We start from the raw sequence: 26554 nt of genomic DNA on the forward strand, positions 1-26554 counted from the left end.
CCTGTATCCCTATTTAAACAATTTGGTTTTTCCCTTCCCCTCCACAAATTATACCGACATCAAATACAGTGAAAGCAGGATTATACCGTGGGGGAGGGACATACAAAGCAACAAAGAAATCATCTTATAAATATGTTAGAAACAATCGCATTAAAGAAAAAGCATTTGAATACTTATCTTGGGGTTCATTTCCCTAACATCAACTTATCTGACCGTGTCTGTTTGTCTCAGACATATACTACCTATTGCAAATAAGGGAAACCATGGGACCTATGTTTCTTTGGGCCTGGCTTACTTCACTTAATAGAATTTGTTCCAAGTCTTTCCATTTCCTAACAAATGGGGCAATGTCATTCTTTCTGATAGAGGCATAGAATTCCATTGTGTATATGTACCACATTTTCTTGATCCATTCATCTACTGAGGGGCATCTGGATTGGTTCCATATCTTTGCTATGGTAAATAATGCTGCAATAAACATAGTTGTGCTGGTAGCTTTAGTATGGTCTTGTTTGTGATCATTTGGGTAAATGCCCAAAAGTGGGATTGCTGGGTCATAGGGGAGCTCTATGTGGAGTCCTTTGAGGAACCTCCATACTGCTTTCCAAAGTGGTTGAACAAGTTTACACTCCCACCAACAATGCAGTAGGTTTCCTTCTGTCCACATCCCCTCCAACATCTGTTGTTATTAGAGTTCTTGATTATAGCCATTCTAACTGGGGTGAGGTGGTATCTCAATGTTGTTTTGATTTGCATTTCTTTTATAGCTAGAGAGGTTGAGCATTTCTTCATGTGTCTATTGGCCATACTTCTTTCCTCTACAGAGAAGTTTCTCTTTAAGTCTTTAGCCTACTTATTTATTGGGCAGTTGTTTCTTTGAGGATTTGTTGTTGGGGGATTTAATCTTTTGAGTTCCAGGTATAGGAAATTATTAAAATTCTTTAATTTCAGTTGTAATAAAATTGATAGATAAATGACTAGGAACTTAGAAATCTGATAATAGGAAGGGAGAATGCTCAAGCACACATATGATATTTAAAGCAATGATTAATGCAAAAATCCTCCAAGATTGAAATCCTTCTGAAAGAAATAAAAATATGTCAATAAAGTAGAATAAAAACATTCCATTTATAGTATATATTTAAGACAACTGAAGACATATGGGAAACATGATACCTCTTAAAAATTATAAAAATTATCCCAGGTGCCAGTGGCTCATACCTGTAATCCTAGCTAATCAAGAGACTGAGATCTGAGGATCATGATTCAAAGCCAGCCCAGACAATAAATCCTATGAAACACCAATTAACTACCAAATTAATCTCCAATTAACTACCAAAAATCCAGAAGTAAAGCTGTGGCTCAAGTGGTAGAGCACAAGCCTTTTAGCACAAAAGCTCAAGGACAGAGCCCAAGCCCTGAGTTCAAGACTCAGGACCAGTATGCACACACACACACACACACAAATTATAAAAGTTAGTATGCATATCAAATCACAGGGTTAGTTGAGGAATTGTCAAAACCGATGGCAATATAGTGTGCCTATGTGATGATCCAAAGTTAAACAGTCTATTATATTCAGAAGTCAGGCATAGAAAACCTAAAACAAATATAGAAGTTCAAGTTAGGGAGCGAACTGATCAACTTAATTAAAAGGAACTGTCTTTGTTTGCTACTAGTAAATGATTAATGTATTTAAAAAAACACTAAAATTTTACTGGTTGTAAATTTAGCTTCTGTAACAAACTTGTGGCTTAGCAATACAAATTTCTTCTCTTACGATTCTGGAGATTATGTGAAGACATTCCTTTTTGTTGTCTTTTCAGGAAAAGTAGCTGTCTCAGTTCCTTAGGCCTGGCCCCACTCTCCGTCTTCAAAGCATATCCATGCAGTCTCAGCATCCATTACATCGTCTTCTCTTCTTTGTAGTCAAATGAATCTCTGCTTCCTCTCTTAAAAAGACATTTTTATAGCATTTCAATCCCATTCAGACAATCCAGGATAATTTATCCGTCTTAAAATAAAAGGTAACATTCATTGGTTTCAAAAATTAGAATGTGGTTACTGTTGGGGGCTATTATTCAGTCTACCACACTAGTCTAGAAAAAATATATTTCAAATCTTTTTCTTGGGAGTCATATAGCAAATGCTTTTTTGATCAGATATACTCAGTATATGACATTATTTTATATTGGAAGAGATTAACATGTTTCAGGTTGGCTAGCAATCAGTATCTTCTAAGAGGGTCTATTTTTGACAGTATCTATATGGTCTTAGGGCCAGACTATAGGTCTTGGGCAACATAGTGAGGTTGTAAGCTCCTTCCAAAGATAGATACACACCTCACTATTTTTTAGGTACTAATTGGTTAAATATACATGCTTTTTTGATCAGATATACTCAGTATATGACATTATTTTATATTGGAAGAGATTAACATGTTTCAGGTTGGCTAGCAATCAGTATCTTCTAAGAGGGTCTATTTTTGACAGTATCTATATGGTCTTAGGGCCAGACTATAGGTCTTGGGCAACATAGTGAGGTTGTAAGCTCCTTCCAAAGATAGATACACACCTCACTATTTTTTAGGTACTAATTGGTTAAATATACATGGTTAGCATGCATGGATGTTTGGATGGTTCTTTAAGGAACTTTTTTTGGGGGAGTCATTAGAATTGAACTCATGGCCTGAGAACTGTCCCGGACCTTTTTCATTCAAGGCTAGCATTCTACCACTTGAGCCACAGCACCACTTCCATTTTTTTTCTGAATAGTTTATTGGAGATAAGAGTCTCATAGATTTTCCTGCTGGGGCTGGCTTGAAACCACGATCCTCAGATATTAGCCTCCTGAGTAGCTAGGAATATAGGCATGAGCCACTGGCACCTGGCTCTTTAAGGAATTTTTTATGTGTTTATTAAGATAGAACTAAAATATAAACATACATGAAAACACATACAGGGTCATAGGTATATATACACATAGACAAGGAAAATGACTAAAGTATGATATGCATAAATGAATTCCAATGGTGCAACTCCTCTGAACAATTTTGCTTAACAAAATGAAAACCATGAAGCTGAAACATGCCTTGTCAGGGAAGAGAGTCAGCTTAAGGGGAGGAGAGCAGATGAATGTAGGGATGAATGTTGGGTAAGTATAGTCATGATATTCAATATCTGTAGGTAAAAATGGAACTAGGCAACTAATATGGGAGTAGAATGATGAAAGGATGGCAATAATCAAGATGCACTAAACTCAATTTAACATGGCAAATCAAAACCCCTAGGTACAACTATTTAAAAATTATAAAAAGTAAAAAAGGAAGGCAAGACTATTGAAAGGAGTGACACTGATCAAGATGCACCGTATTTATAAACTGGATTGTTAAATAACAACTTCTTTGTACAACTACTTAAAGATAATAAAATAAGCCAGGCACCAGTGGCTCATGACTATAATCCTAGCTACTCAGGAGGCTCAGATCTGAGGATCGCAGTTCAAAGCCAGTCCTGGCAGGAAAGTCCGTGAGTCTATTATCTCCAATAAACCACTCAGAAAACTGGATGGAAGTGACACTGTGGCTCAAGTGGTAGAGCACTAGCCTTGAACTGAAGAGCTGAGGGACAGCGCCCAGGCCCAGAGTTCAGGCCCCACGACCAACAAAAAACAAAAAGAGATAATATTTTTAAGTAAAAAAAATTAAAAGGTGTTATTTCTCAAAAATCAGTTTGACAAAGTAGAATGCTTAGGAGTTAAGAGTTTTAGCTTATAAATTATTATGTTACTTGTTAGGTAGTGAGTGAATCACTTAACATTTTAGATACTCACATATTCATGTATTAAATTATGATATAAATATGTAGTCCAGAGGGTTGTTGTGAGAACCTTAGAGTTCTAGTATACTGTCTGCAATAGTTGCTGAATAAATATTATTTTCAAACTTCTACATTAGAAACTTGTCTATAAAAGATGCACAGTGAAATCAAATCAATTTACCATTGCTCATGTGGTACATAAAATGAATTCAGATATAATTGGTAAGTAAAGTACTAGGGTTGCAGTTACATGAGTAAGGTGATGAGTACATTTCTTGTCAAGCATTGTTACCCCCTCCTTTATTTTTCTCAAAACTATCAGTCTTAGAATTTTCTAACTTTTCTGTTTCTCTAATTCTCATATCTCAGCCTCCTGATTAGCTAGAACTATAAGCATAAGCCACCAGTGCCCAGCTAGGACTCTCAGATATAAAATAAATGTGTCAAAGATTTTAGTTAAGTCATAAAGAATAGTAATGATCTCATTAACTATTCAATAATAGCATATATAAAAATAGTTGCTATTTAATAAGAATGAGACATTTGGAAAAATAAAATGGTCATTCTGTTATTTAAAAGGTTATTTACCTTACATTGAACTAGTATTTCTTACAACTTCCTAAACCTTTCTGTATTTATGTTGCATCATTCCAAAACATTTATATTAAAAATGATGGCAAGTGCTCTAAATAAGCTTGGGTATCAGAACAGTAATGTTATGAATCCCTTTGATAGTGGTAGGTGAAATAGGTATTTTTCTAGAACACAGGTTAGTAAGAAAATCCACATACCGAGGTGTAAAGTAAAACGTCCCTTACCCTACAAAAATATTTGAAGTCATTCTCCCGAGAAATGTCTAGTCCATACATCATTCTTAAGAAGTAAAGAAGTTGATAGCACAACTGTCCCTGCCATTGCAACATAGATCTCAAATATGCAGCAATTGGTCACTAAGGTGCTCAGAGGCAGTCTAGAGTTTCTTAGATCTCCATAGGACATGTCATTAAATCTTCTCCTCCTGCTGAGTTTGACTTCTGGGAAAAAAAGCATATGGTATAAATATTACTATATTTGGTAGTGAATGCTAATGATTGCTCAGGAGGCTCATCCTTCAGTTTCTATGGCCTTTAGCATCTAGTTGCTTATAAATGTGACATGCTTCGATTTGATTTAATAATCTTTTTGAATTTATAGTCAGAATTTGCTGTGTAAAATTTGTCTGTAAGGTCAATACACATATACATGGAGACACACACATTTATTTTGGGAATTATCCTACTAACCAATTGTAAAATTAAGGCAAGCAGACCAAAGCCTGCCCAAGACACATTTTGCAAAAGCATTTGCTCTTCTTAAATCACTAGAATTTGGAAACAGATCAACAGAAACATACAAATGGAAACATGTACACACAAACACAGACATGTATATTACACACAGTAACATTTGGAAGTTTAATGATATCACATCAACTAAAGAACTGTTCATCAACTTCCATATGGAGAATATTATCATTGTGCAGAATGGCAGAAGACAATATGTGGAATTGTGCATAAATTATTCTATGATCTATATAAAAACAATCAATAGCACATTCTGTGTTACAATAAATTCTGAATTTCATCCAGATTGCATTACACAGGGCATATGAAAAAGAATTCCAAAGAAAGAATTAAGGGAAATAAAATTTTATTCCACATAAAAAGCTTTCTCAAGTTTTACACAAAGCTAATTAAACTAGCTCAGTATTATAAAAAATAGTATTGTGTTACACAGTATGACAATAATAGTGCTGTATTACCTCAGATAGCATATATCACTTGGGTGATCTGGCTAATAACATAAATAGTATGCAGATTTTATTTATCAAGGCCAATAAAAACTCTCAGCAGTCAGTTATATTTGAATCAAATGTCATAGTAAACACAACATAGATTTTACAATGCATACTATTATTCTCTAATGCGTTCATAATAAAAATCTTCATAATGAAAAAATAATATAAAATACAGATTTTTTGCATCAAAATTCCTTGTCAAAAACTACAGGTCACTTTAGAAGTTAATGTCAGTGGGGAGTTAAATGATTAATACAGAAACAGATACATATTACAAATATTCTTTTGTTCTTCACTTACCATGATGCAAACAAACGGCAAGGATTTAACCTTTAAGGGTTAAAGAGTTTAATCAATGTCAATGTCTGATCTTCTGAAGGCGATAAAGAACAGTCTGTCTAGTGATACCCAACAGAACATCACTTTGTCAAGCCACAAAGCACCCAAAAGCTTGTCAAGTAAGTTACCAGAAACCTCTTTGTGGTTAGAACTCAGCTCCTTCCTGCTTGACCTATTATTTGATATTTGACCACTTGGTTGCAAGACACTTGCTCTTTCTAGCTGAAATGTCACTGGGGCATCTTGTCAGCTCCCCGACATCTCGGCCTGACATACAATTTTACTTTTGTGTGCTACAAGGCAGAAAATGCAGGGCAATGGCCTTGTTTTAAATTCTGTCAGCATCAAAGATGGGCGTCACTCTCGGGTCCTACCAATAACAAAAACAAAAAAGGAGCCTATTTTGAAGGTCAAAACAGCCATTACCTTGAAGATTTCAGCTTATACTAAATATATTATCTGCTGTACTGGTGTGGGAAGTGTCCTTATAAAGTGGCTAAACATACCAAGGAAATCCTCACAGCACAATTGCTCTACTTTCTTATCAAAAGCAGACTTGCTAAAAGGATGAGTTTTCAATCCCTGCAGGGACCAGATTCAGCAGTTAACTTAACTTGTTCAAATGGGCAAGTGGTATCATGTAGCTTTACAAGGAGCAACCTGACCTTCTCACATTGACCAGGAGTGACATTATTGTGCAGGAGGAGAAGCAGTCACATCATTTCTGTTTTGCACAACCTGCTTAAAGTTTGCAACTAAATGCTTGTCTTCAGTTGAGCTGACAAGAGAGAAGAGGGGCTCAGTGAACCATGGCAGGGCTGCCATGAAATGACAGGAATCATTGGCATACATTTCAAATAGCTCTCTCAATCCTATTAAAGTATTGCAGTCCTGCTTTAAAATAGACAAGTATGAAACAACTTTGATAGATAGAGACTAAAATGGCTTATTGATTTTTTTAAGTCCGAAGGAAATTACCCAAAAAGTGTCATTCTTTAACATTTAAAAATATGTTACATAAAAATGAGCAACTGTGATAATAAATAAAACTTAAGAGAGAGGAACTGGGTTATTTCATTATTCAGGGAGACACAGATTCCTGCACACATCAAGTTACTGCACGATTTTTAAAACCCACCCCTTGTGCTGAAACAAAATTCAAGTAATAAGAAAATCCCCCTTTAAAACAATTTTAATTGTACTGTTAGCTCTTCCTCCATTGCTTTATTTCATAAAGTCATAATCCACTCTGACTTGGTCTTTTGACATTAGGAGACATCACTGGAGAGGAATGAGATGATGTTAGAGAATGGGGTGCAGTATTTATAAATGTTTCCTTAAAGAAAGTGTAAGTTGTATCAAGTTCAGCTTGCAATGGCAAAAAATCCCCAACAACAATTCTGTCAGCAGGAAGAGTAGCTCTTGAAGGAATGGAGAGATTTGACTGTTCTCTTGATCCTGGCTGTGACACACAAAAGAGAAACATAATAAATATTAAGTAAAAATTCTTAACAGAGACTAAAACTACAAACAAGGAAGTAAACACATGATCATCATAACATAAAGTGGGATGGAGATTTCCATTTAAATAATCAAAGTAATAAAAATATAAAAATGTTTACAACGTCGGTGCGGGGTGGAGGGGGGAAGGGGGGGGGGGGAGGAGAAGGATTGGGATTGAGGGGGGAGGGGGGAGGTTGGGAAGGGAGGTGAAGGGTAAACAAAGGAGGAGGCTGCAATGCTTGGTAAGAAATGTACGCATTATCCTGCCCATGTAATTGTAACCCCTCTGTACAGTATGTTCTCAAATAAAATAAAATAAAATTTTAAAGAAAAAAATATATATAAAAATGTTTAATATTTTTCAGATGTGGCTGTGAATCTATCATATGTCCCAAAAGAACAACAGGAAAAATACTAAAATTTTGTATACACCTGAAAGTAGGTAGCTTATGCCTGCAATCCTAGCTACTCAGAGGCTGGACTCTGAGGATCACAGCTCAAAGCTACCTCAAGATGGAAAGGCCATGAGACAGCCTGAAGTAGAGCTGTGGTTCAAGTGGTAGAGCACTAGCATTGAGTAAAAAACAAAAGCTAAGGGATGGTGTCCAGGCCCTGAGTTCAAGCCCAGGTTAGACACACACACACATACACACACACTTTCTTTTAGTTTTTTTATTGTCAAGGTGATGTACAGAGAGGGTACAGTTGAGTAAGTAAGGTAATAAGTACATTTTTTGTCAAACGTACACACACCCATTTTTTGGGGGGGTCTGGTCGTGGGGCCTGAACTCTGGGCCTGGGCGCCGTCCCTCAGCTCTTCAGCTCGAGGCTAGCGCTCTACCACTTTAGCCACAGCGCCACTTCCGGCTTTTTTCTTTTTGCTTATGTGGTGCTGAGGAATCGAACCCAGGGCCTCAGACATGTAAGGCAAGCGCTCTACCACTGAGCCACCTTCCCAGCCCCGACACACACACACACACACACACACACACACACACACACACACACACACACACACACTCATTTTTATAAAGCTATATTTTCAAAAAGTCAGTACAACCAGGCATTTTACCTCTGCTTCAATTCATCAGCAATTTACATAAATTAATGCTACTAATATTATTTCAATACGCGTATTATATACACTGCATAACCTGTTATATTAGACTGTTAAAAAGTAAACTAGCTGGGCGCCAGTGGCTCACGCCTGTAATCCTAGCTACTCAGGAGGCTGAGATCTGAGGATCATAGTTCAAAGCCAGCCTGGGCAGGAAAGTCCATGAGACTTGGATCTCCAATAAACCACTAGAAAACTGGAAGTGGCACTGTGGCTCAAGCGGTCGAGCACTCACCTTGAGTTGAAGAGCTGAGGGATAGCACCCAAGCCCAGAGTTCAAGCCCCACGACTGACAAAAAAAAAAAAAGTAAAAATATGGGTATTTATTTTACTTTTGTCAGCCTGGTTTATTTAATTGACAAATATAGCACAAATAAAGGTAAGAAAACCATTGTGACTTCTAAAAAATAACATAAGTATAAAAATCTAGTAAAAATATTTTGCCTTTATGTTTGACAATCATGCCACCACTCAGTTTTAATAGACTGTTCCATTGTAAGTATGTATGAATCATACATCAAAATAAGAACCGGAACAAGGAAACAACTGTTCATATTTTTCAACATTGCTGGTATCCAGAATTAAACATAAGATTGGCTATATAACCATTCAGTATTTAACAAAGCTAACATATTGGGTAAAGCCATACATTTAATCTGTAAGTAACGTTAGTAACTAGTAAATACTTAATGTTCATGAAGTCTAATGGCAAGTATTATTTTATGATATTTAAAGTACAAAAATAGTGATCAATCGTACGTCAGCACTTGCCAAATCTTAGCAAGTAAGTGTTAACTGAGCTAACAATTGTAGTTTCAAATATCTCCACTAAAACCTTTTCCTTACATTATAAAATTTTTCAGAACACCTTTTTTGGTGGATCTTCTTACAGTTTTGATAACGAAATAACATAACGTTTAAGGGTCTACTTTATTATGTTATGTTATACAAAACTGCTCCTACATGTGAAAACAAGAAGGAAACTATTGCTGGCTCTAGGAAATTATTAGAAATTCAGCTGTTGTATATGTTACCATTTTTGTAGATTTTTTTAAAACTACAACAAGAGAAAAATCAATGTCTACACCTAACACCTAGTTCAGCAATTTTCTTTGATCTCTGTTCTTTTGATTTCTTGATGTTCCACTGCAAAGCAGATAGCTGACGGAAATAATTTTTTCATGCTAGAAGTTAAAAAAAAAAACTAAAATGGCCACTTGGATAATAGAGAAGATTTATCTTATTCCCAAGGAATGAAAAAAAAAATTGCAAAATCATGTATTGACGCTTATTAGCAGCTCTGAGGAGTTTTAAAGAACCTTAATCCTGGGTGCAAGCATGTCAGCTCAGATCATGAACAGAGGGGCCACCTTACACCACGGCTGGCAGTGTGCCTGCTGCACTTATACTGCGATTAGAGCCACATTTTCTCATTTTTTTCCAGCTGTGTGCTAGAATCAGCAGCAGCAGCACTGGATTTGATTTTGCTGCTGCAAATGCCATGGCCTAACTTTACATTCCACTAGAGCTGGACGGACACAGAATTTGAGCCTTGACTTTCCTCTTTGCAAAACTTAGCTGAAGCAATAGTATTCTTTATTATAACAAAATAATATCATCAGGTAAGGTGTTGGGGTTTTTACAACTTTTTGTGTATTGACAAATTATACTTGTATGTATTTAAGGGTTTAAAAAGTTACATTGTGGGGCCGGGAAGGTGGCTCAGTGGTAGTGCTTGCCTTGCGTGCATGAGGGCCTCAGTTTGATTCCTCAGCACCACATAAGCAGAAAAAGCCGGAAGTGGCACTGTGGCTCAAGTGGTAGAGTACTAGCCTTGAGCTGAAGGGCTGAGGGACAGTGCCCAGGCCCAGAGTTCAGGCCCCATGACTGACAAAAAAAAAAAGTTACAATGTAATTTTTAATACAACATGTAATGATAATATCAAACTAAATAATCTATCCTTCACCTAAAGTATTTGACATTTTTGTGATGAGATCATTTGAGATTCATTCTACTAGCCAGAGTAAAATGTACAGCACTCAATTATTAGCTATATTTACCACACTGCGCCAAAAATCTGAAAAAAAAAAACCAACATTCCTCTAACCCAAGTAGGCTTTGTACCCTTTATCATCTCTTCAGATTCCTCAATCCAAGCCTCTAGTAACCATCATTCTGCTGTGTTTATATAAGCTCAATTGTTTTAGGATCCATATGTAAGTGAGAACACATTTGTGTTAGGTTGATTTCACATGGTATTGTCCATCAACAGTGAAACCAAGGACAGAAACTCTTCCTTTTGAAGGCTGAATAGCATCATTCCACTATGTATATAGTCCATCATTTCTTTGTCCATTCATCATCTGAGGGACACTTAGGTGGACTCCATAACTTGGCTATTGTGGACAATAGTGCTATAGTACTGCAATGAGCATGGTCATCACTCAATATGCTGATTTCAAATCTTTTGTGCAAATACCTAGAATGAGGGTTACTAGATGATATGTTAGTTGTATTTTCAGTCTGTTGGGTATTTTTTTTACATCTTTATACTTTAAATTCTGGTCCAAGAAACCATGTGAGAGGAGAGAGTATATAGAAACAGAGGCTATTTTCTTTTTGATGTTTTAGACTAGAGAAAGGTACATATACCTAACTGACCAACTCTCCTGTTTGACCAATATTAGAGACAGTAGAACTTCTTCAAAGGATATGTTGTACTTGAAGTTTCCTTTTTTGTTCTGAATCCATCAACCTAACACAGTATAAACATGGGAAGGCAGTCCTTCAGGGAAGGTCTCTTCTAACTGCTCAATTCTCTTGAATATTTTACAGGTCTTGACATTCTACAAAAGGACTCCTTGTCTGCCTTTTTTCATTCTACACTTTAATATGCCTATTTTCTACATTGTGAAAAGAAAGCACTCTTTCATCTCACGTAACAATTTTAAACTGAATAATCTTGAAATGGGATGTTGAACATTTCTCCAGTAATTCACATAAGTTTCGGTTTTTACATATTTGCTTCTAATCTTATTTCCTAAACACAGAAAATAACCTAAAAACTTTGAAAGGGTTGGATGGATGGGGGAAGGAGAATAGTGGATGGACTGGGGAGGGAGGGAGAGAGGGAAGAAGAGAGAGTGGCAGGGAGAGAAAAAGACTACTGACTTTTATCCCCAAAAGGTAAAACCTCCAGCAAATAAACAGGCTTATTATGTGTAAATAAAAACAAATAATTCTTTTTGATGCTTGGATCATCTGCTGTGCTGCTAAAAAATATTTCATGAAATAGGACAAAATCTGATTTTAAGTCACTTAGCTTAAAAGAAGCCAGCAGGAATTCTGGTGAAATTCTGATTTGAGAATGTGATATTAAAGTAACAAGTACATATTAGCTATTTTTCTTATTACAAATTATATTCAGAAATATATCATAATGTTTCTCTAATGTGACACAGAGAGTAAAGACAGTTAAATAACTTTGTGTCAGAGACCATTCAAAGCTAATATTCACTACCTGATCTTACGTTTTAAATCTATAAAGTCTGTGGTCATTTAAACAGCTTTTTAAATTGCCATCATGTTCTAGTAGTAATCTTATGTAAATCTAAATTTAGGCAATTTTTCCAAAAGAAATTAGATACCTGAAATAAAAGCTAGGTGTCATGTGAATCTTTATGGAAGCACTTTTATTTACTCAATAAGCTATAAATGATCTTATTTGAACTGTTATAGTCTATCAGCTAAATACATATTCACAATATACAATGTGTCTACTAAATTTCTTCATTTAAAAATAAAGTTATTGGACATATCCAGTAGCCATTTTGAAGATGCTAATATCTTAATTTTCTAAGAATGTTTTTCAAACAAAAAATAGAACATTAGTATAATAATAATCATTCAATAAATTATCTACAAGTCAAAGCTGCTTTACCAACCAAAGCTTCTCAAACAGTGACACCACATTTATCTCCACTGTAGCATTTATGGCCAAGTTAATTCTCTTAGAATTTAGTGTTATAAAAAGCGAGGGAAAACATGATTTAATAAGCCTGAGTAGTATTGCATGGAGCTTATGCTAAGCATATACTTTGCTGAGAGCACGAGTGGAGATTAGCAGACCTAAGCTTCCATCCCCAAGTCCATCACAATGTAACTGGGCAGGCAAATGAGTCCACCCACCTTTCTTGTCTATACACTGGGGAAAGGAGTGCTCTCTAGCTCTGAAGTTTTAGATGTCTATTATAAGACATTATGTGATAGCTCATGAGATAATATTAATGTCTAACTCCTATGGGTGACATTTACTTTAAAATTACAGTTTTCCCAAATAGCATACTTAATTTTTGCATTTAGTTTTTTTCAGGTAGAGTCTCACTTTTACCTGGGCTAGCCTCTGACTGTCATCCTCCTCCCTCCACTGCCCATGTAGCTGAAACTATAAGCCTATGCCACCATGATCAGTGTGTGTACTCAAGATTTTGAGAAGATGCAGATGGACTCATCTTAAAGGAACGGAACACATATTATACATGACTCTGCAAAAGGAATAAATAACATTTAGCTACCATTTAAATGGTGTGTCTTCATTCAATTAAATTCCAAAGTATACCTTTTTTCAATCATTTCAATTACCATGTTGATATTTTAAACTTTGAATTTTTATTGATTAGTTTTAAGTAGAATGTAATAGCTCAACATTAATGGATAAAAAAAATCTAAGTATCCAAAAGAGGGTGTTACACTGAGGCTTCCTTACCATTTCTACCTTAACTCCTAATTTGCTTTTACCACTAGATTCTAAATATTAGCATCATACTGTTTTCTTCTCTTTGATACTCTATTTCAGGATACTTAACCAAATTATACCAATTTCCTGTTTGGCCATGCTGATATTACAAGATACTGAAGTTTGCACAGATAAATGGAGTTGGCCATAATCACATATATATAATGGTCTCTTGTAGGATACTCAGTCACATACTAGAAATATACATGTACATGTACATATACATGTGCCACATAAATACTAATTGGTGCATTCACACATCTGCTATCATACCAATGAATATTTCTTCCTTGTAGCTACCAAATCTAATTTCTAGTTATAAATTTCAAATCTGTCAGAATATTTGATGCATTTTTCTCCCTAACAGTCAGGCCAGTTTGGTACTTTTGCTTATTGCTAACAAGGCATGAGGGGAGGTATCTTTAGTTAGGCAGTACCCTAAGAACTTCTGTATTCCTAGCAATTATGAAAGTACAATCACTCAAGCAGGGAGCCGGTGGCTCATGCCTATAATCCTAGCTACTTAAGAGGCTGAGATCTGAGGATGCGGTTCAAAAAGCCATTCTGGGCAGGAAAGTCAATGAGACTCTTATCTCCAATGAACCACTAGAAAACCAGAAGTGGTGCTGTGGCTCAAGTGGTAGAGTGCTAGCCTTGAGCTGAAGAGCTCAGGGACAGCGGCCAGGCCCAGAGTTCAAGCCCACGACTGACAAAAAAAGAAAGTACAATCACAAAGGTATAAGTAAATCAGAAAATAGAAAAGAAGATACCAACTTGATTCATATCACATTTCTTCCCTCAAGCAGACCCCAGCTCTCCCATTCAAGTTCTCTAATTCAAGTTTAGCCTCAACCTCTTGGCTGATATGGAAGATTGACTGGATTAATAGCTATGGATTTTTTGATGCTTCCTTATGGACATGCTCTTTACAGCTCCTAAACTCCCTGTCCCATCTCATCTACCAATTCCCCACAATGTCCAATCTAGTTTGTCCCTAAATATGACATTCCATGGCTTACACCAGCTTCCTCTCTATCTGCCTTTGTGGAATGAACTGTGTAAACTCAAGGATTATCTCTGCTAAGGCCTTTCCAGAATCTCTTCCCACTTTCCCCAACAATAGTTATAGTTATCAGCAAAATCCAATCCAAATTTTATATTCTTTGTAAGGTTAATTTTATTATATTTTTTATGTAAAACTATGAATTCCTAATATGAGGAAATCCTGACTTTGTATTCCATTCCTAGCATTTAGCAGCATATCTATGAGTAGGAAAGAGTCCTAATTTGTGGATGAAAACAAACCATTCATATTATCACTTCATGGTTTGTCTTATTTGGTTATTTTATGCACTACAGATTTAGCAGAAAGGAAATAGACTTGAAGCCTATTCTAAGCTTTTTTGGGGGGGCGGGGGGAGGGTCAGTCATGGGGCTTGAACTCTGGGCCTGGACGCTGTCCCTGGGTTCTTCAGCTCAAGGCTAGCCCTCTACCACTTGAGTCACAGCGTCACTTCCGGTTTTCTGGTAGTTTATTGGAGATAAAGAGTCTCATGGACTTTCCTGCCCGAGGTGGCTTTGAACCACAATCCTCAGATCTCAGCCTTGTGAGTAGCTAAGATTACAGGCGTGAGCCAGGGGTGCTCGGCATTTTTTCTTGCCATTTAGTATACGATCTTTTGACAAGTTATTTAATCCATGTAAGCTTGTAGTCTCTGTGAAGTAGGAAGAATAATCCTTCATAGGGCTGTTACACTCCTCTAGGGTTTCTATTCCTTTCACACAATAGTAAGTTGCAAGAGTATAATTATACATGTATTGAACATGTATGCCAAGCCCCATGCTAGGCCTAACTTTAAAGGCATTATAGGAATTCTTATAATTCAAGGAGAAAGTACTGCTATTTTCCCAATTTAACAGTAGAAGAAACTAGAGTTCAGAAGAGTGGAATTGTTATATCAAGTTTCACCATCTACTAGTGGCAGAAAGGGATAGGGATGTCTGTCTGGTTCGCCTACTCATACCCTATCTTCTCATTCTGTCCAGAGACGACACAGCCTAGCAAGAATTCAACGAATACATATGACTAGAAAATAAAAATACATAGACTCTACTAGAGGCTAAAAATAATTATTTTGGTAGCTTATTTTTATTAAAAACCAACATGTGAATATCCATGGCCTAGGGTAAATAAATACATTTTATGGCATGAAATTACCAAAGGAAGTTATAAGTTATTGTTATATTTATAGGTAAAACTTTAGCACTGAAGTTTTAAATTACATAGGAATATTTAAATTTTAATTTGCTTTTAAGATGTCTTGTGCCTGACAAGGTAACATTTCCCATTTTCTTTCCTTGAATTTTTAAACTTTCCTTGAATTTTTAAATCTCCTGATATGACTAGGGGGTGGGAAAAGCTGGAGAATTTTCCCAAATTCTTTTTCTTTTCTTTTCTTTTCCTAGTTTCCTTAAGAGCACTCCTGTGTTCCCAGTCCACTCTTTTCTTCCCAGCCCCAACACAGCTAATGGGAGAGAGTGCCAGAAATGGCAGGAAATACAAGGAATCACTCACTCCATACAATCAAATACCCACATGTCGTACAGAAAAGTGCTATTAGTAAACTGGTAAAAATGTGTAATAAATATGCTTACAATAAGGATTACTTTCTTAATTTATGAAAGGCTGGTGCAAATCAGCTAAAAGAGGAACCTAGTTAGAAAATAGCAGCAGGATAGTATATGATTTATAGGAAACCTAAAATACAATTGACTTAAACAACATAGAACTTTACATTCTCTGACAGAGCTAAAGAAAGCCAACAGGAATCCAGGCAACTTCTATCATGGGTTCCAGATCTTAAGATGTAGCTACTATCTCAGGACTCAAATTGGCTGCTCAAAGCAGCTCATACCTATAACATCAGCCACTCAAAAAGGAGACATTAAGAGGAATACATTTTGAGGCCAGCCTGGGCAAAAAGTTAGTGAGACCCTCCATCTCAACAAACAAACTGGGCATGGTGGTTCATGCCTTTAATTCTATCTATATGGGAGGATCACAGCCCAGGATGGCCTCAGGAAAACAATGCAAGACTATCTGAAAAAAGGAAAGAAAATAAAGAGACCTAAAGTACAAATGGTTAGACGTATGGCTTAAGTGCCAAAGTTACTTGCCTAGAAAGCAGAAGGTTCTGAATTCAAACCCCAGTGCCACCCACCGCCCCCCCCCCGAAAAAAGCTGTTCAAGTTCTAGATAATGTGTTGTGTTTACATTCTAGCCAGAAGAGGGAAGAAAAAAGCAAATAGCAGTGCTTCCATTTAAAGAAACATCCAAAAACTGAACACTTCACTTACATCCCACCAGTTCGAACTTACATCACACAGCTAAATTAGTCTCAGGGAGGCTGAGCTTTTTTTTGTCCTCTCTTGAGTATCCTAGGTAATATTAAGAGTTGCTATTATGAATAAGGGGAAAAAGCACATCTGAGGGAACCCTGGCAGCCTGTTTGGTGGGGCAGTGTAACGACCCAACAAACAGAGGTAAAGGTGTTCCACTTTACCCTTAACTAAAGACCTAAGACATGCCAGCTATCTGATACTTTGCTACCTATCTGATGGGAAAATGGGATATCTGATGGTGCCAATTGCGGGGAAAGGGAAAAGGCAAACTGACTTCATGTTAATAGAGGTAAAACCTGTTGAAAACTTTCTGAGAGACAAAATTTTAAGCCTATTTACCCCTTTAATTGCCAGTTCTACTAGTAGACATTTTTCTATAGCTCTACTCACAAAAATAAATTTATAAAAAGCAAAACTAGTGAGGTGTTCACTAAAGCACCTACATGCATATATACATACACACATACATGTATGCATACATACATATGTTACATGCATTCATATAACATGCAGATGCTCCTTGTCCATCTTAAGTTAAAAATATTCAATGTTGAAAATTTGCCTAGTGAGCACCAGAGCTCAGTAGGAATAGTATCAAGAAATTATAAGTAGAACAATGGAAACTCAGAGATTACCCAGACATGTATATATGTATATGTATTTGCATTCTAAAGACAAGCAAAAATTTACACCCATGTATACACAGCCCTATTTTTCCTGGAGAAAGGAAGCATAAAACTGTTTTCTTTGTGGGTTAGGGTGTAGCTCAGTGGTATAGCCCTTGCCTGGCAAGGGAAGCATGGCCCTGGGTTCAGTTTCTAGTACCAAAAAGATGTTAAAAAATTTATCTTTGAGAAAAAGGAGTGATTTTAGAGTTTAGGTTATGGAAAAATTTTTGAAAATATACATTTTCTTTTTTTTGAGTCCGGTGGTGGGGCCTGAACTTTGGGCCTGGGCGCTGTCCCTCAGCTCTTCAGCTCAAGGCTAGCGCTCTACCACTTGAGCCACAGTGCCACTTCCGGCTTTTTTCTTTTTGCTTATGTGGTGCTGAGGAATCGAACCCAGGGCCTCAGGCATGCAAGGCAAGCGCTCTACCACTGAGCCACCTTCCCAGCCCAAAATATACATTTTCTCACTGATGATTTTTTATCTTTAAAATAATTTGAATCATGAACAAAAGTTATGAACGGACAGTTCACAAATCTGAAAATACAGACATCTAACAACTAAATAGGAGAAAGAGTAACTCTCACCAGCAATTAAAAATGGAAAGCAAATGAGATATTTACTGCCAACAAAAACTGGACTTTTAAAATTACAGTGCGGTATGGTATTGACAGCACTGTTGAACAAGCATGTAAATTGTATAAAATGATAGACCCATTTGAACTATAACTGAGCAACTAGCTTAAATGATTAGTGCTATTTAACCTAACAATTTCATTTATTATTAGGTTCCATATTATAAGCAGATAAAAATCACAAATACAGTGATCACTCATCTATCGCATGAGTTTCATTCCAGAGACACCAGCCATAGGTGAAAATCCGCAAAGTAGCAGTAGTTGTATAGTCGTCCCTCGCTATACTGTGGTTTACTTCTTGCTACTTGGTGGATTTTACCTACCGGAGGGATCTCTGGAATATAACTCCTGCAATGGGGGGATCACTATTTACATGTTTGTTTATTTTTAAGCCTGTGATACAGTGAAGCCACAGAAAGTAAACCACAATATAGGGAAGGAACGACTGTAATCTAATATGTAACCACAGACGTATAACTTGCAACCACTTGATAAAATATTACACAACTATAAAAATTATGCCTATAAATTTCTGGATAACATGGACCATGCTTAGACCTGACCAAGAGTCATGTAATATTTTCTATAAAGGACCAGATAAAACTTCATGCATTGTAGGCTATATATTTTGTTACAATAATTGAACACTGCTGTTTCAGTATAGCAGTAACCACAAACAATATGTCAATGAATTACTGAGTTATGTTCCAATAGGATTTATGTATGGACACTAGAATTGTTATTTCAAATACTTTTTTTGCGTGCTATAAAATAATCTCTTTTCCCCAACAATTTAAAATGTAAAAACCACTTTTAGCTTACAGGCCAAATAGAAGCAGGTGTCAGGAGAACTTAGTCCACTGATTGTGCTTCCTTCTGAATAACTGAAAACTCAGTACAGAGAATTACATACGGAAGATGTTTGGAAGCAGTAAAATAATTGTGATTTTTTTCCATTTTCTTGGGTTTTTTTCCCAGATGTTTGTCACTTTTATACCTAAAAGCCTGTATCGTAAAAAAACCTGTTTATACACTGAAACTAAATATTACTTTATATATATTGAAATATATATGTATGTATATTAGAGAAGTTATGGCTGAAACGTGTGGCCAAAATTAAAATGTAATTGCTTAAGACTCTCTGCGGATATGTCTTTACTCAGGTGTTCTGCAACTTTTAAAACGATTTTGATTTAACAGAGAATGCCCTCATTACCACACTTTCTAACTAATATTCACAATCTAACACTGAATGAAAACATATGTAATAATTATACTATAAGTTTTACCTCTTTTCTGCTTAAGTGTAACTCCTTACGCAAAGTGGCTACTCAAAACTTGTGTGCCCTCATTTTACTCCAAACAGCACTGCAGCTGCCAAATTAAAACTTCTGTGGTTAAAATGTACACAAATTACATTCTCTCAGGGAACCATTAGGCAAAAGTTTCTGACCACCTCTTCATTACTGAAGATTTTCCTTTAAACCATAATTCTATGTCAAAAATTTAATAATAATCAAAAAGTAATCAACTTGGTTGTTTAATAGTATGTTTTTCTCTGGAATTGCTCATCATGCTTCTAGGTAAAGAGGAGCAGGAAGAATATCTAACATGTAAGGTTTGAAAGAGATGATTTCCTAAACCTTACTAAAAAAGATTAATAGCAGTAAATCATAATCTTAACAAACTTAGCAATAAACTCACATTTTACAGTCTGACACCTATTTTTTCATGCCTCCTTCCCACTGCTGTTTTAAACTATTTTCCCTTATTACTCCTTTTTATCACACCTCATATCTCTAGCAATTCTCTAGCTGTGCTTATTTCCCTGCTGACCATCAACAATGTAAGTTCTAAAGTCTCCAGGGCTGTGGACCCTATGACCAGGCTTCCTGCAGGGCCTGTCTGGAGGTTTAGTTAAAAGAATGTGGTCCTCATTTCTTGTCAGTAAGAAAAAGACACTTCAGATATAAGGTGAGTTATATGATCTGGGGGTCTTATCTATGGAATTTCTTCAAATCACAGCAAGCACTGTAATGTCTTCTAAAACAAATCACATAGATTTCAATGACATTTCCCTTTCGTGATATGCAGTTATGTCATTTCTGACACAATCAGAACATTTTTAAGGAGTTTCAAAACAAACTTATCTCTATAGAAAGCATCCTATAGAGAAACTCTGAAAACAATGCAGCATAGTTTGTGTGTGTGTGTGTGTGATAAAATCCATTTTCCCAATTTTTAAATACACATAATTATTTTTTCTTATTTATTTTCTGGTAGCACTAGGATTCAAACTCCTGCTTGCTGTTCAGGAACTCTACCACTTGAGTCCTTTTTTGTTGTCATTATTTTTCTAATCAGACCTTGCTTGTGCCTGAACCATGCTTATATATTTTGGATATAAGTCCCTACTTCGATACATGAATTCCTCATTTAATTTTCTCTTTATTCTGCTAATTGTGCCTTTCACTATAGAGAAACTAGTATTTACTGTGTATCAGATACTGTTTTAAGTCCAGGGATAAAACTGTGAATTAGGCACACAAGTACCTTTTGTCTTGTTTATAAGTTTGTTTTGGGGCGGGCATGAGGTGGGCACAGAAAGGGTGAGACAAATGGTGAACAAATACAGCAGTGATACTCATTAGACACTATGTTGAAAATGAACTGTACAACTTGTGGGTGGGGACAGGAGGGCAAAACTTGAAGAGAGTAAGAGAAGTGGTGACACTGCTCAAAAAGAAATGTACTCAGTACTTCGATTGTATAACTATAACCCCTCTGTAAATCACCTTTACAGTAACTATAGATGAAAAGCACACAAGAATTCCCTGTCCTTTAAATTAGTTACTAGCCCTTAACTAATGTGCATCCTCAATAAGTTCCCTTTAAAGTCTAATTTGCTGAAACAACTATGTAAGCACACACCTACTCTTTCCACAGTCCTAGTACCCGAGTTTTCCAGCATCACTCTTCTGTGGATACAAACAAGATATCAGCAGTGAATCAAATTTCCCTGTTCCTTGACCTATTTACGCACGACATCTTTGTTCTCCTAGAGTTCTCATCAGGAGTTGCTGTTCGTCTATTATCCCTCCAACCAGGTCCTGCCTCCAATATACTAGAGGACTCTCTGGGTTATAGGGGTGATTTCTCCACACAGATTTGACCATATCCTCAAACCTTCTCTCTCTGCTTTCTGAAACTGTGAAACTCTGACTAAAATCCAGTGTTAGAGCCTGCATTAGAGGAGTGCAGAACTGGGTGACATTGTCCAAAAAGAAATGTACTCATTACTTGACTTACATAACTGTAACTCTTTGTATATCACCTTTATAGTAACAATTTTAAAAAAATTTAAATTAAAAATAAAAAATAAAAGAGTATATAAACTACATGCCAATTTTTGTTTGTTTTGCCAGTCATGGGGCCTGAACTCTGGGCCTGGATGCTGTCCCTCAGCTCTTCAGCTCAAGGCTAGCGCCCTACCACCACAGCGCCACAGCGCCACTTCCGGCTTTTTTTCTACCTATGTGGTGCTGAGGAATTGAATCCAGGGCCTCATGCATGCAAGGTAAGCGCTCTACCACTGAGCCACCTTACCAGCCCAACATGCCAAATTTTTTTTTTTTTTTTGGTCGGTCGTAGGGCTTGAACTCGGCTTGGGCGCTGTCCCTGCACTCTTCAGCTCAAGGCGAGCACTTTACCGCTTGAGCCACAGTGCCACTTCTGGTGTTCTAGTTGTTTATTGGAGATAAGAGTCTCATGGACTTTCCTGCCGGGGCTGGCTTTGAACCGCAATCTTCAGATCTCAGCCACCTGAGTAATTAGGATTATAGGGATGAGCTACCAGAGCCTGGCTTCAACATGCCAATTTTTAAAAGGGTTTGAACTTGATACATAATTTGGGTTCAGGGTGGGTGTCTACTAGACAATAATTTTTAATAAATTTCAAATCTATTTGCTAATTTTCTTTTATTGACTATTCAACTCCCTCTAGTGTAAATGCACTTTTAACTTTTATATACAAGTCATCCTTTCAGATTTCTATTTCCTACTTCATTTCTTCTTTGTTTATTATTTCAAACTCCTTAAAACTGCCACTGAAGACAAGGAAAAAGGAGGATAGATAAAACTAATAAGTTGTAAGCATAATAAATCAGCAAAATAGTTGCAAGCAAAAGAACCCGTATTTTAAGATTAGCAAGCTGAGTACTAGTGGCTCACATATGTAATCCTAACTCCTCAGCAGAGATCTAGAGAGTTGAAGTTCAAAGCCAATCTTGGGCAGAAAAGTCTGTGAGACTTTATCGAAAACAGATAAACCAGAATAACAACAAAACATCAAAAAGCGATACTAGAAGCATGATTCAAGTGCTAAACCAGTAGCTTAGTAAGCATGGCCATGCAGGCATGATGCTCTGAGTTCAAACCCCAGCAGACAAAAAATAAAATAGCAAATCAGGAGTCCATAAGACATGTTACTTTATAAATACAAAGACATCATAAAGTAGCCAGATGCCAGCATTAAATTGGCCCCAGAACTGCAGGCAACCCCAAAGCAGCCTTAGGAGAAAACACAAGCTATCGACAAGGCAAGTTTGTCCCTGCATCTCTCCTGAAAAGCTTGTGTGTATAAAAGGCCTGATACCTTCTATCCCCTAGGGCTCTCTTTTCCAAATCTCAACCCTTATCCTTAAAACGTCCAGAAGATTGGAGGAGCAAGCTGATATAGCAGAAAATGGGAGGGCACAAGAACAATGCATAACCAAGATCCTATAGTCCTTCCCCTAGTTGCCCTCTACCACATCTCTTGTTGATTTTCACTCCATGTTCTAATTCATTCACTATACTAGGTTATTTGAGCATTTTCGTTAAGCCTGTGATAACCTCTATTCTATGGTCTCCCAGATGACTTTTCTTGATAGCATGCATCATTGTAATATGGTAACTAATAAAGCACCTTTGTTCTCCAGCACAAATCAAAGTGCTAATCTTAAGGCATGCTCTATATTTCCCATCTTTCTCATGCTGCTCTTTGTGCTTACAAAGAGATTCACCTTTCCTCCAAACATTGCCTGTCATCTATCACCTCACATTAGGATCAGATGCTCCACTTATATTCTAACAGCATTCCACACTTTTGTAATTCCATAGTATCATCATCCTGTTTGCTTGGACCCACTGCATTTAATATGATAGATATGTAGCTAGTAATTTTTGTTAAGTAAATTTTCATTAAATTTAAAATCAAAGTTCAGTTCCTCAGCCACATTCCACATGCTCAACAGGCATATTCCCACCTTCACAGTAAGTGCTAACCTACAGTGCTGCCTTGGTGCTCAGTTCTTGAAGGCACAGGCAATTTGGATTGCTTCTGTGTTACGAGTAGCCTATATAATACCATTATGGAGCAGACCTCTGCATGCTTACCTATTGAAAGGGCTTCCAGTCCAGAAGCTAGAGAAAGCCAATCCAGGGGGCTTTTATATTGAATGCATCTCTTTCTGGAAATTTTATTTCATGGTTGAATTTCATTTTAATTCCAACTTTTTCCAATACCTCCTTTTTAAGAGTCTAAAGTTTCAAAAGGGATTATTCCATTTTTGTCTTTTTGACCTTCTTGTGGCTATCATGAAAATTTTACTTTAGGCCACTCCAAAAGAGAAGGAAAGAAGCCTGTGACAGAATACAAGAGGAAAGTTATCCTGGCAAGTGTCCATTCTCAGGACATCCAGGCAGGAATCCTATCTCCCTAAAGTAAGATTTTTCTATAGCAGACAAATGAATTGCTTATTCCACTGATTTAATCATCCATTTTCATACTCCCTTGAGAAAGGGATTCTTTCATAAGCTAAATTTGGAGGCAATCTAATTGTTTGATGTAAACCTTCAAAGTTTTCTTTGAGCTGAATGTCTATCTCCTTGGGCAGAAAGGGGTAACACAAGGAATTTACATTCGCTTTGCTAAACATTAGCATCTTTTGTTCAATCATTTGAATGCAGGACAGTTAGGGGGGAACAGCTTAGAGAACAAGAGTTGACATATACAGTGTAAAATCTTTTAAGGTGCTTGGATTCAATGAGGGAGAAAGTGAGACGGAACCATATTTCAGCTTCCTAACTGTGTTCCAGTCAGCGGGAACTTTGTGACAGGTCTCTGTCTCTCAGCTACACTTGACTGGCTTTTGCTGACATTCAGCTGTCAGACAGCAACCCTTTACCAGGCCAGTAGCATGCTCCACAGCTTCACCCAATTAACTTGCTTTCACTTGACACGGCAGCAAAAAGCTTCATAATAGGTGGTCAAGGTGCATGGTGTCTGCCTGCCCTCGAACTGCTCACACACAACAAGATGTTTAACTACTTTCTTTCTTGCCAGTGTGCTCAGAACAAGTATGACGACAACTTAGTCATTCCGTGTATTGAATTGGACAGGAGTCTCAGAAATATTATAGTGATACATTAAACTGCTCAAACACACAATCTGGAGGACTAACGTGAAATTTCAAGTCAGTCTCTTTTGACCCTATTGAGAGAAAGATTTCATGTTTAAATCACTAAAATTTCATACTAACAACCAATCTATAGTTAGTTTTTCTTCTAGAGCACTCATAGAAATATTGTTTAAAGGCTAGCTAGTATAGAGAAAAAGCATTTGACAAGTATGAGCAGAAAACTCTAAGTACAATTCAAGAACGGAATTCAGCCTTTGCTTATAAAATTGTCCTTCATAACAAACTCGACATTTTCCATAAAGTTTTGTCATGTTACTCACCTTTTCAGATGAAATACATTTCACTTGAAAATATATCTGTTAAGAAATATCACTTTTATACTTATTTTGAAAAAAATGAGCTAAGAAATTTACCTAACTCCCAATGGTTAGGACTAAGCATATGATTAGATTTCAATTACATGCTCTGAAAATCTGGAAATTATGAAAAAACTAAAGTTTCATGAAGAGAAAGTAATATAAGCTACATAATATTCAGAAACCTACATTTAGGAAAGCTATCTGATGAAGAGATAACAAGTTACTTTAAGATAAGGCTCATTATTATTTACATTCAAATGTAGACGCTACTAGTGACTATGACAGTTACAATTTTAGTTCCAAAGATTCTAATCAAATCAAAGCTGAAAATTAAAGGATGAATATTTCTGCCCTACCCACCATCAACTAACCCCAGAAGAAAATTACTACTAGAAGCCAGGCAATGCTGGGTATAATTGTAATTTGCTATTCTATGAGCCTGAGAAGATGCTAGATTTTAGAATCAGGTCCTTTTTTTTATTGTGAAAATACGGTACAGAGGGGTTACAATTACATGGGCAAGATAATGAGTACATTTCTTATCAAGCATTGTAGCCTCCTCCTTTGTTTCCCCTTCCCATCCCTTCCCATCTTCCTCCACCCCCCCAATTCCTCCCACCCCCCTCTCCCACCAAAGTTGTAAAGTTCGTTTTTGACAGAACGACTTGTACATCTCATTGTTGCAATGGGTCCACCTGTATCCCTATTTAAACAATTTGTTTTTCCCCTTCCCCTCCACAAATTATACTGACATCAAATACAGTGAAAACAGAGGACATACAAAGCAACAAAGAAATAATCTTGTAAATGTGTTAGAAACAATCACATGAAAGAAAAAACCATTTGCATACATATCTTAGGGTTCATTTCCCTAACATCACCATATCTGACCTTTTCTGCTTGACCCAGACATATACTACCTATTGCAAATAAGGGAAACCATGGGACCTATATTTCTTTGGGTCTGGCTTACTTCACTTAAGATAATTTTTTCCAAGCCTTTCCATTTCCTAACAAATGGGGCAATGTCATTCTTTCTGATGGAGGCATAGAATTTCATTGTGTATATATACCACATTTTCTTGATCCATTCATCTACTGAGGGGCATCTGGGTTGGTTCCATATCTTAGCTATGGTAAATAATGTTGTAATAAACATAGTTGTGCTGGTAGCTTTAGTGTGGTCTTGTTTGTAAACATTTGGGTAAATACCCAAAAGTGGGATTGCTGGGTCATAGGGGAGCTCTATATGGAGTCTTTTGAGGAACCTCCATACTGCTTTCCAAAGTGGTTGAACAAGTTTACACTCCCACCAACAATGCAGTAAGGTTCCCTTCTGTCCACATCCCCTCCAGCATCTGTTGTTATTAGAGTTTTTTATTTTAGGCATTCTAATTGGAGTGAGGTGGTATCTCAGTGTTGTTTTGATTTGCATTTCTTTTATGGCTAGGGAGGTTGAGCATTTCTTCATGCGTCTATTGGCCATCCTTCTTTCCTCTTCAGAGAAGTTTCTCTTGAAGTCTTTAGCCCACTTATTTATTGGGCAGTTGTTTCTTTGAAGATTTGTTGTTGGGGAATTTAATTTTTTGAGTTCCAGGTATATTTTAGATATGAGACC

At 36.7% G+C, this 26554-nt stretch overlaps 1 protein-coding gene across 1 annotated transcript in view; it reads right to left on the minus strand.

Moving 5' to 3' along the window:
- Positions 1-5698: 5698 nt before the first annotated feature.
- Positions 5699-26554, minus strand: part of Ccdc171 (coiled-coil domain containing 171) — a 313064-nt gene continuing 292208 nt past the window's right edge. Inside the window, exon 26 of the mRNA XM_042692902.1 lies at positions 5699-7456. Within this exon, the coding sequence (XP_042548836.1) occupies positions 7232-7456 (225 nt within the window). The 3' untranslated portion in view covers positions 5699-7231. The remainder of the gene's footprint in view (positions 7457-26554) is intronic.

Source organism: Dipodomys spectabilis, unplaced genomic scaffold (assembly GCF_019054845.1).
Source record: "Dipodomys spectabilis isolate Male_0828 unplaced genomic scaffold, ASM1905484v1 ptg000158l, whole genome shotgun sequence".
Classification (NCBI taxonomy): Eukaryota; Metazoa; Chordata; class Mammalia; order Rodentia; family Heteromyidae; genus Dipodomys; species Dipodomys spectabilis.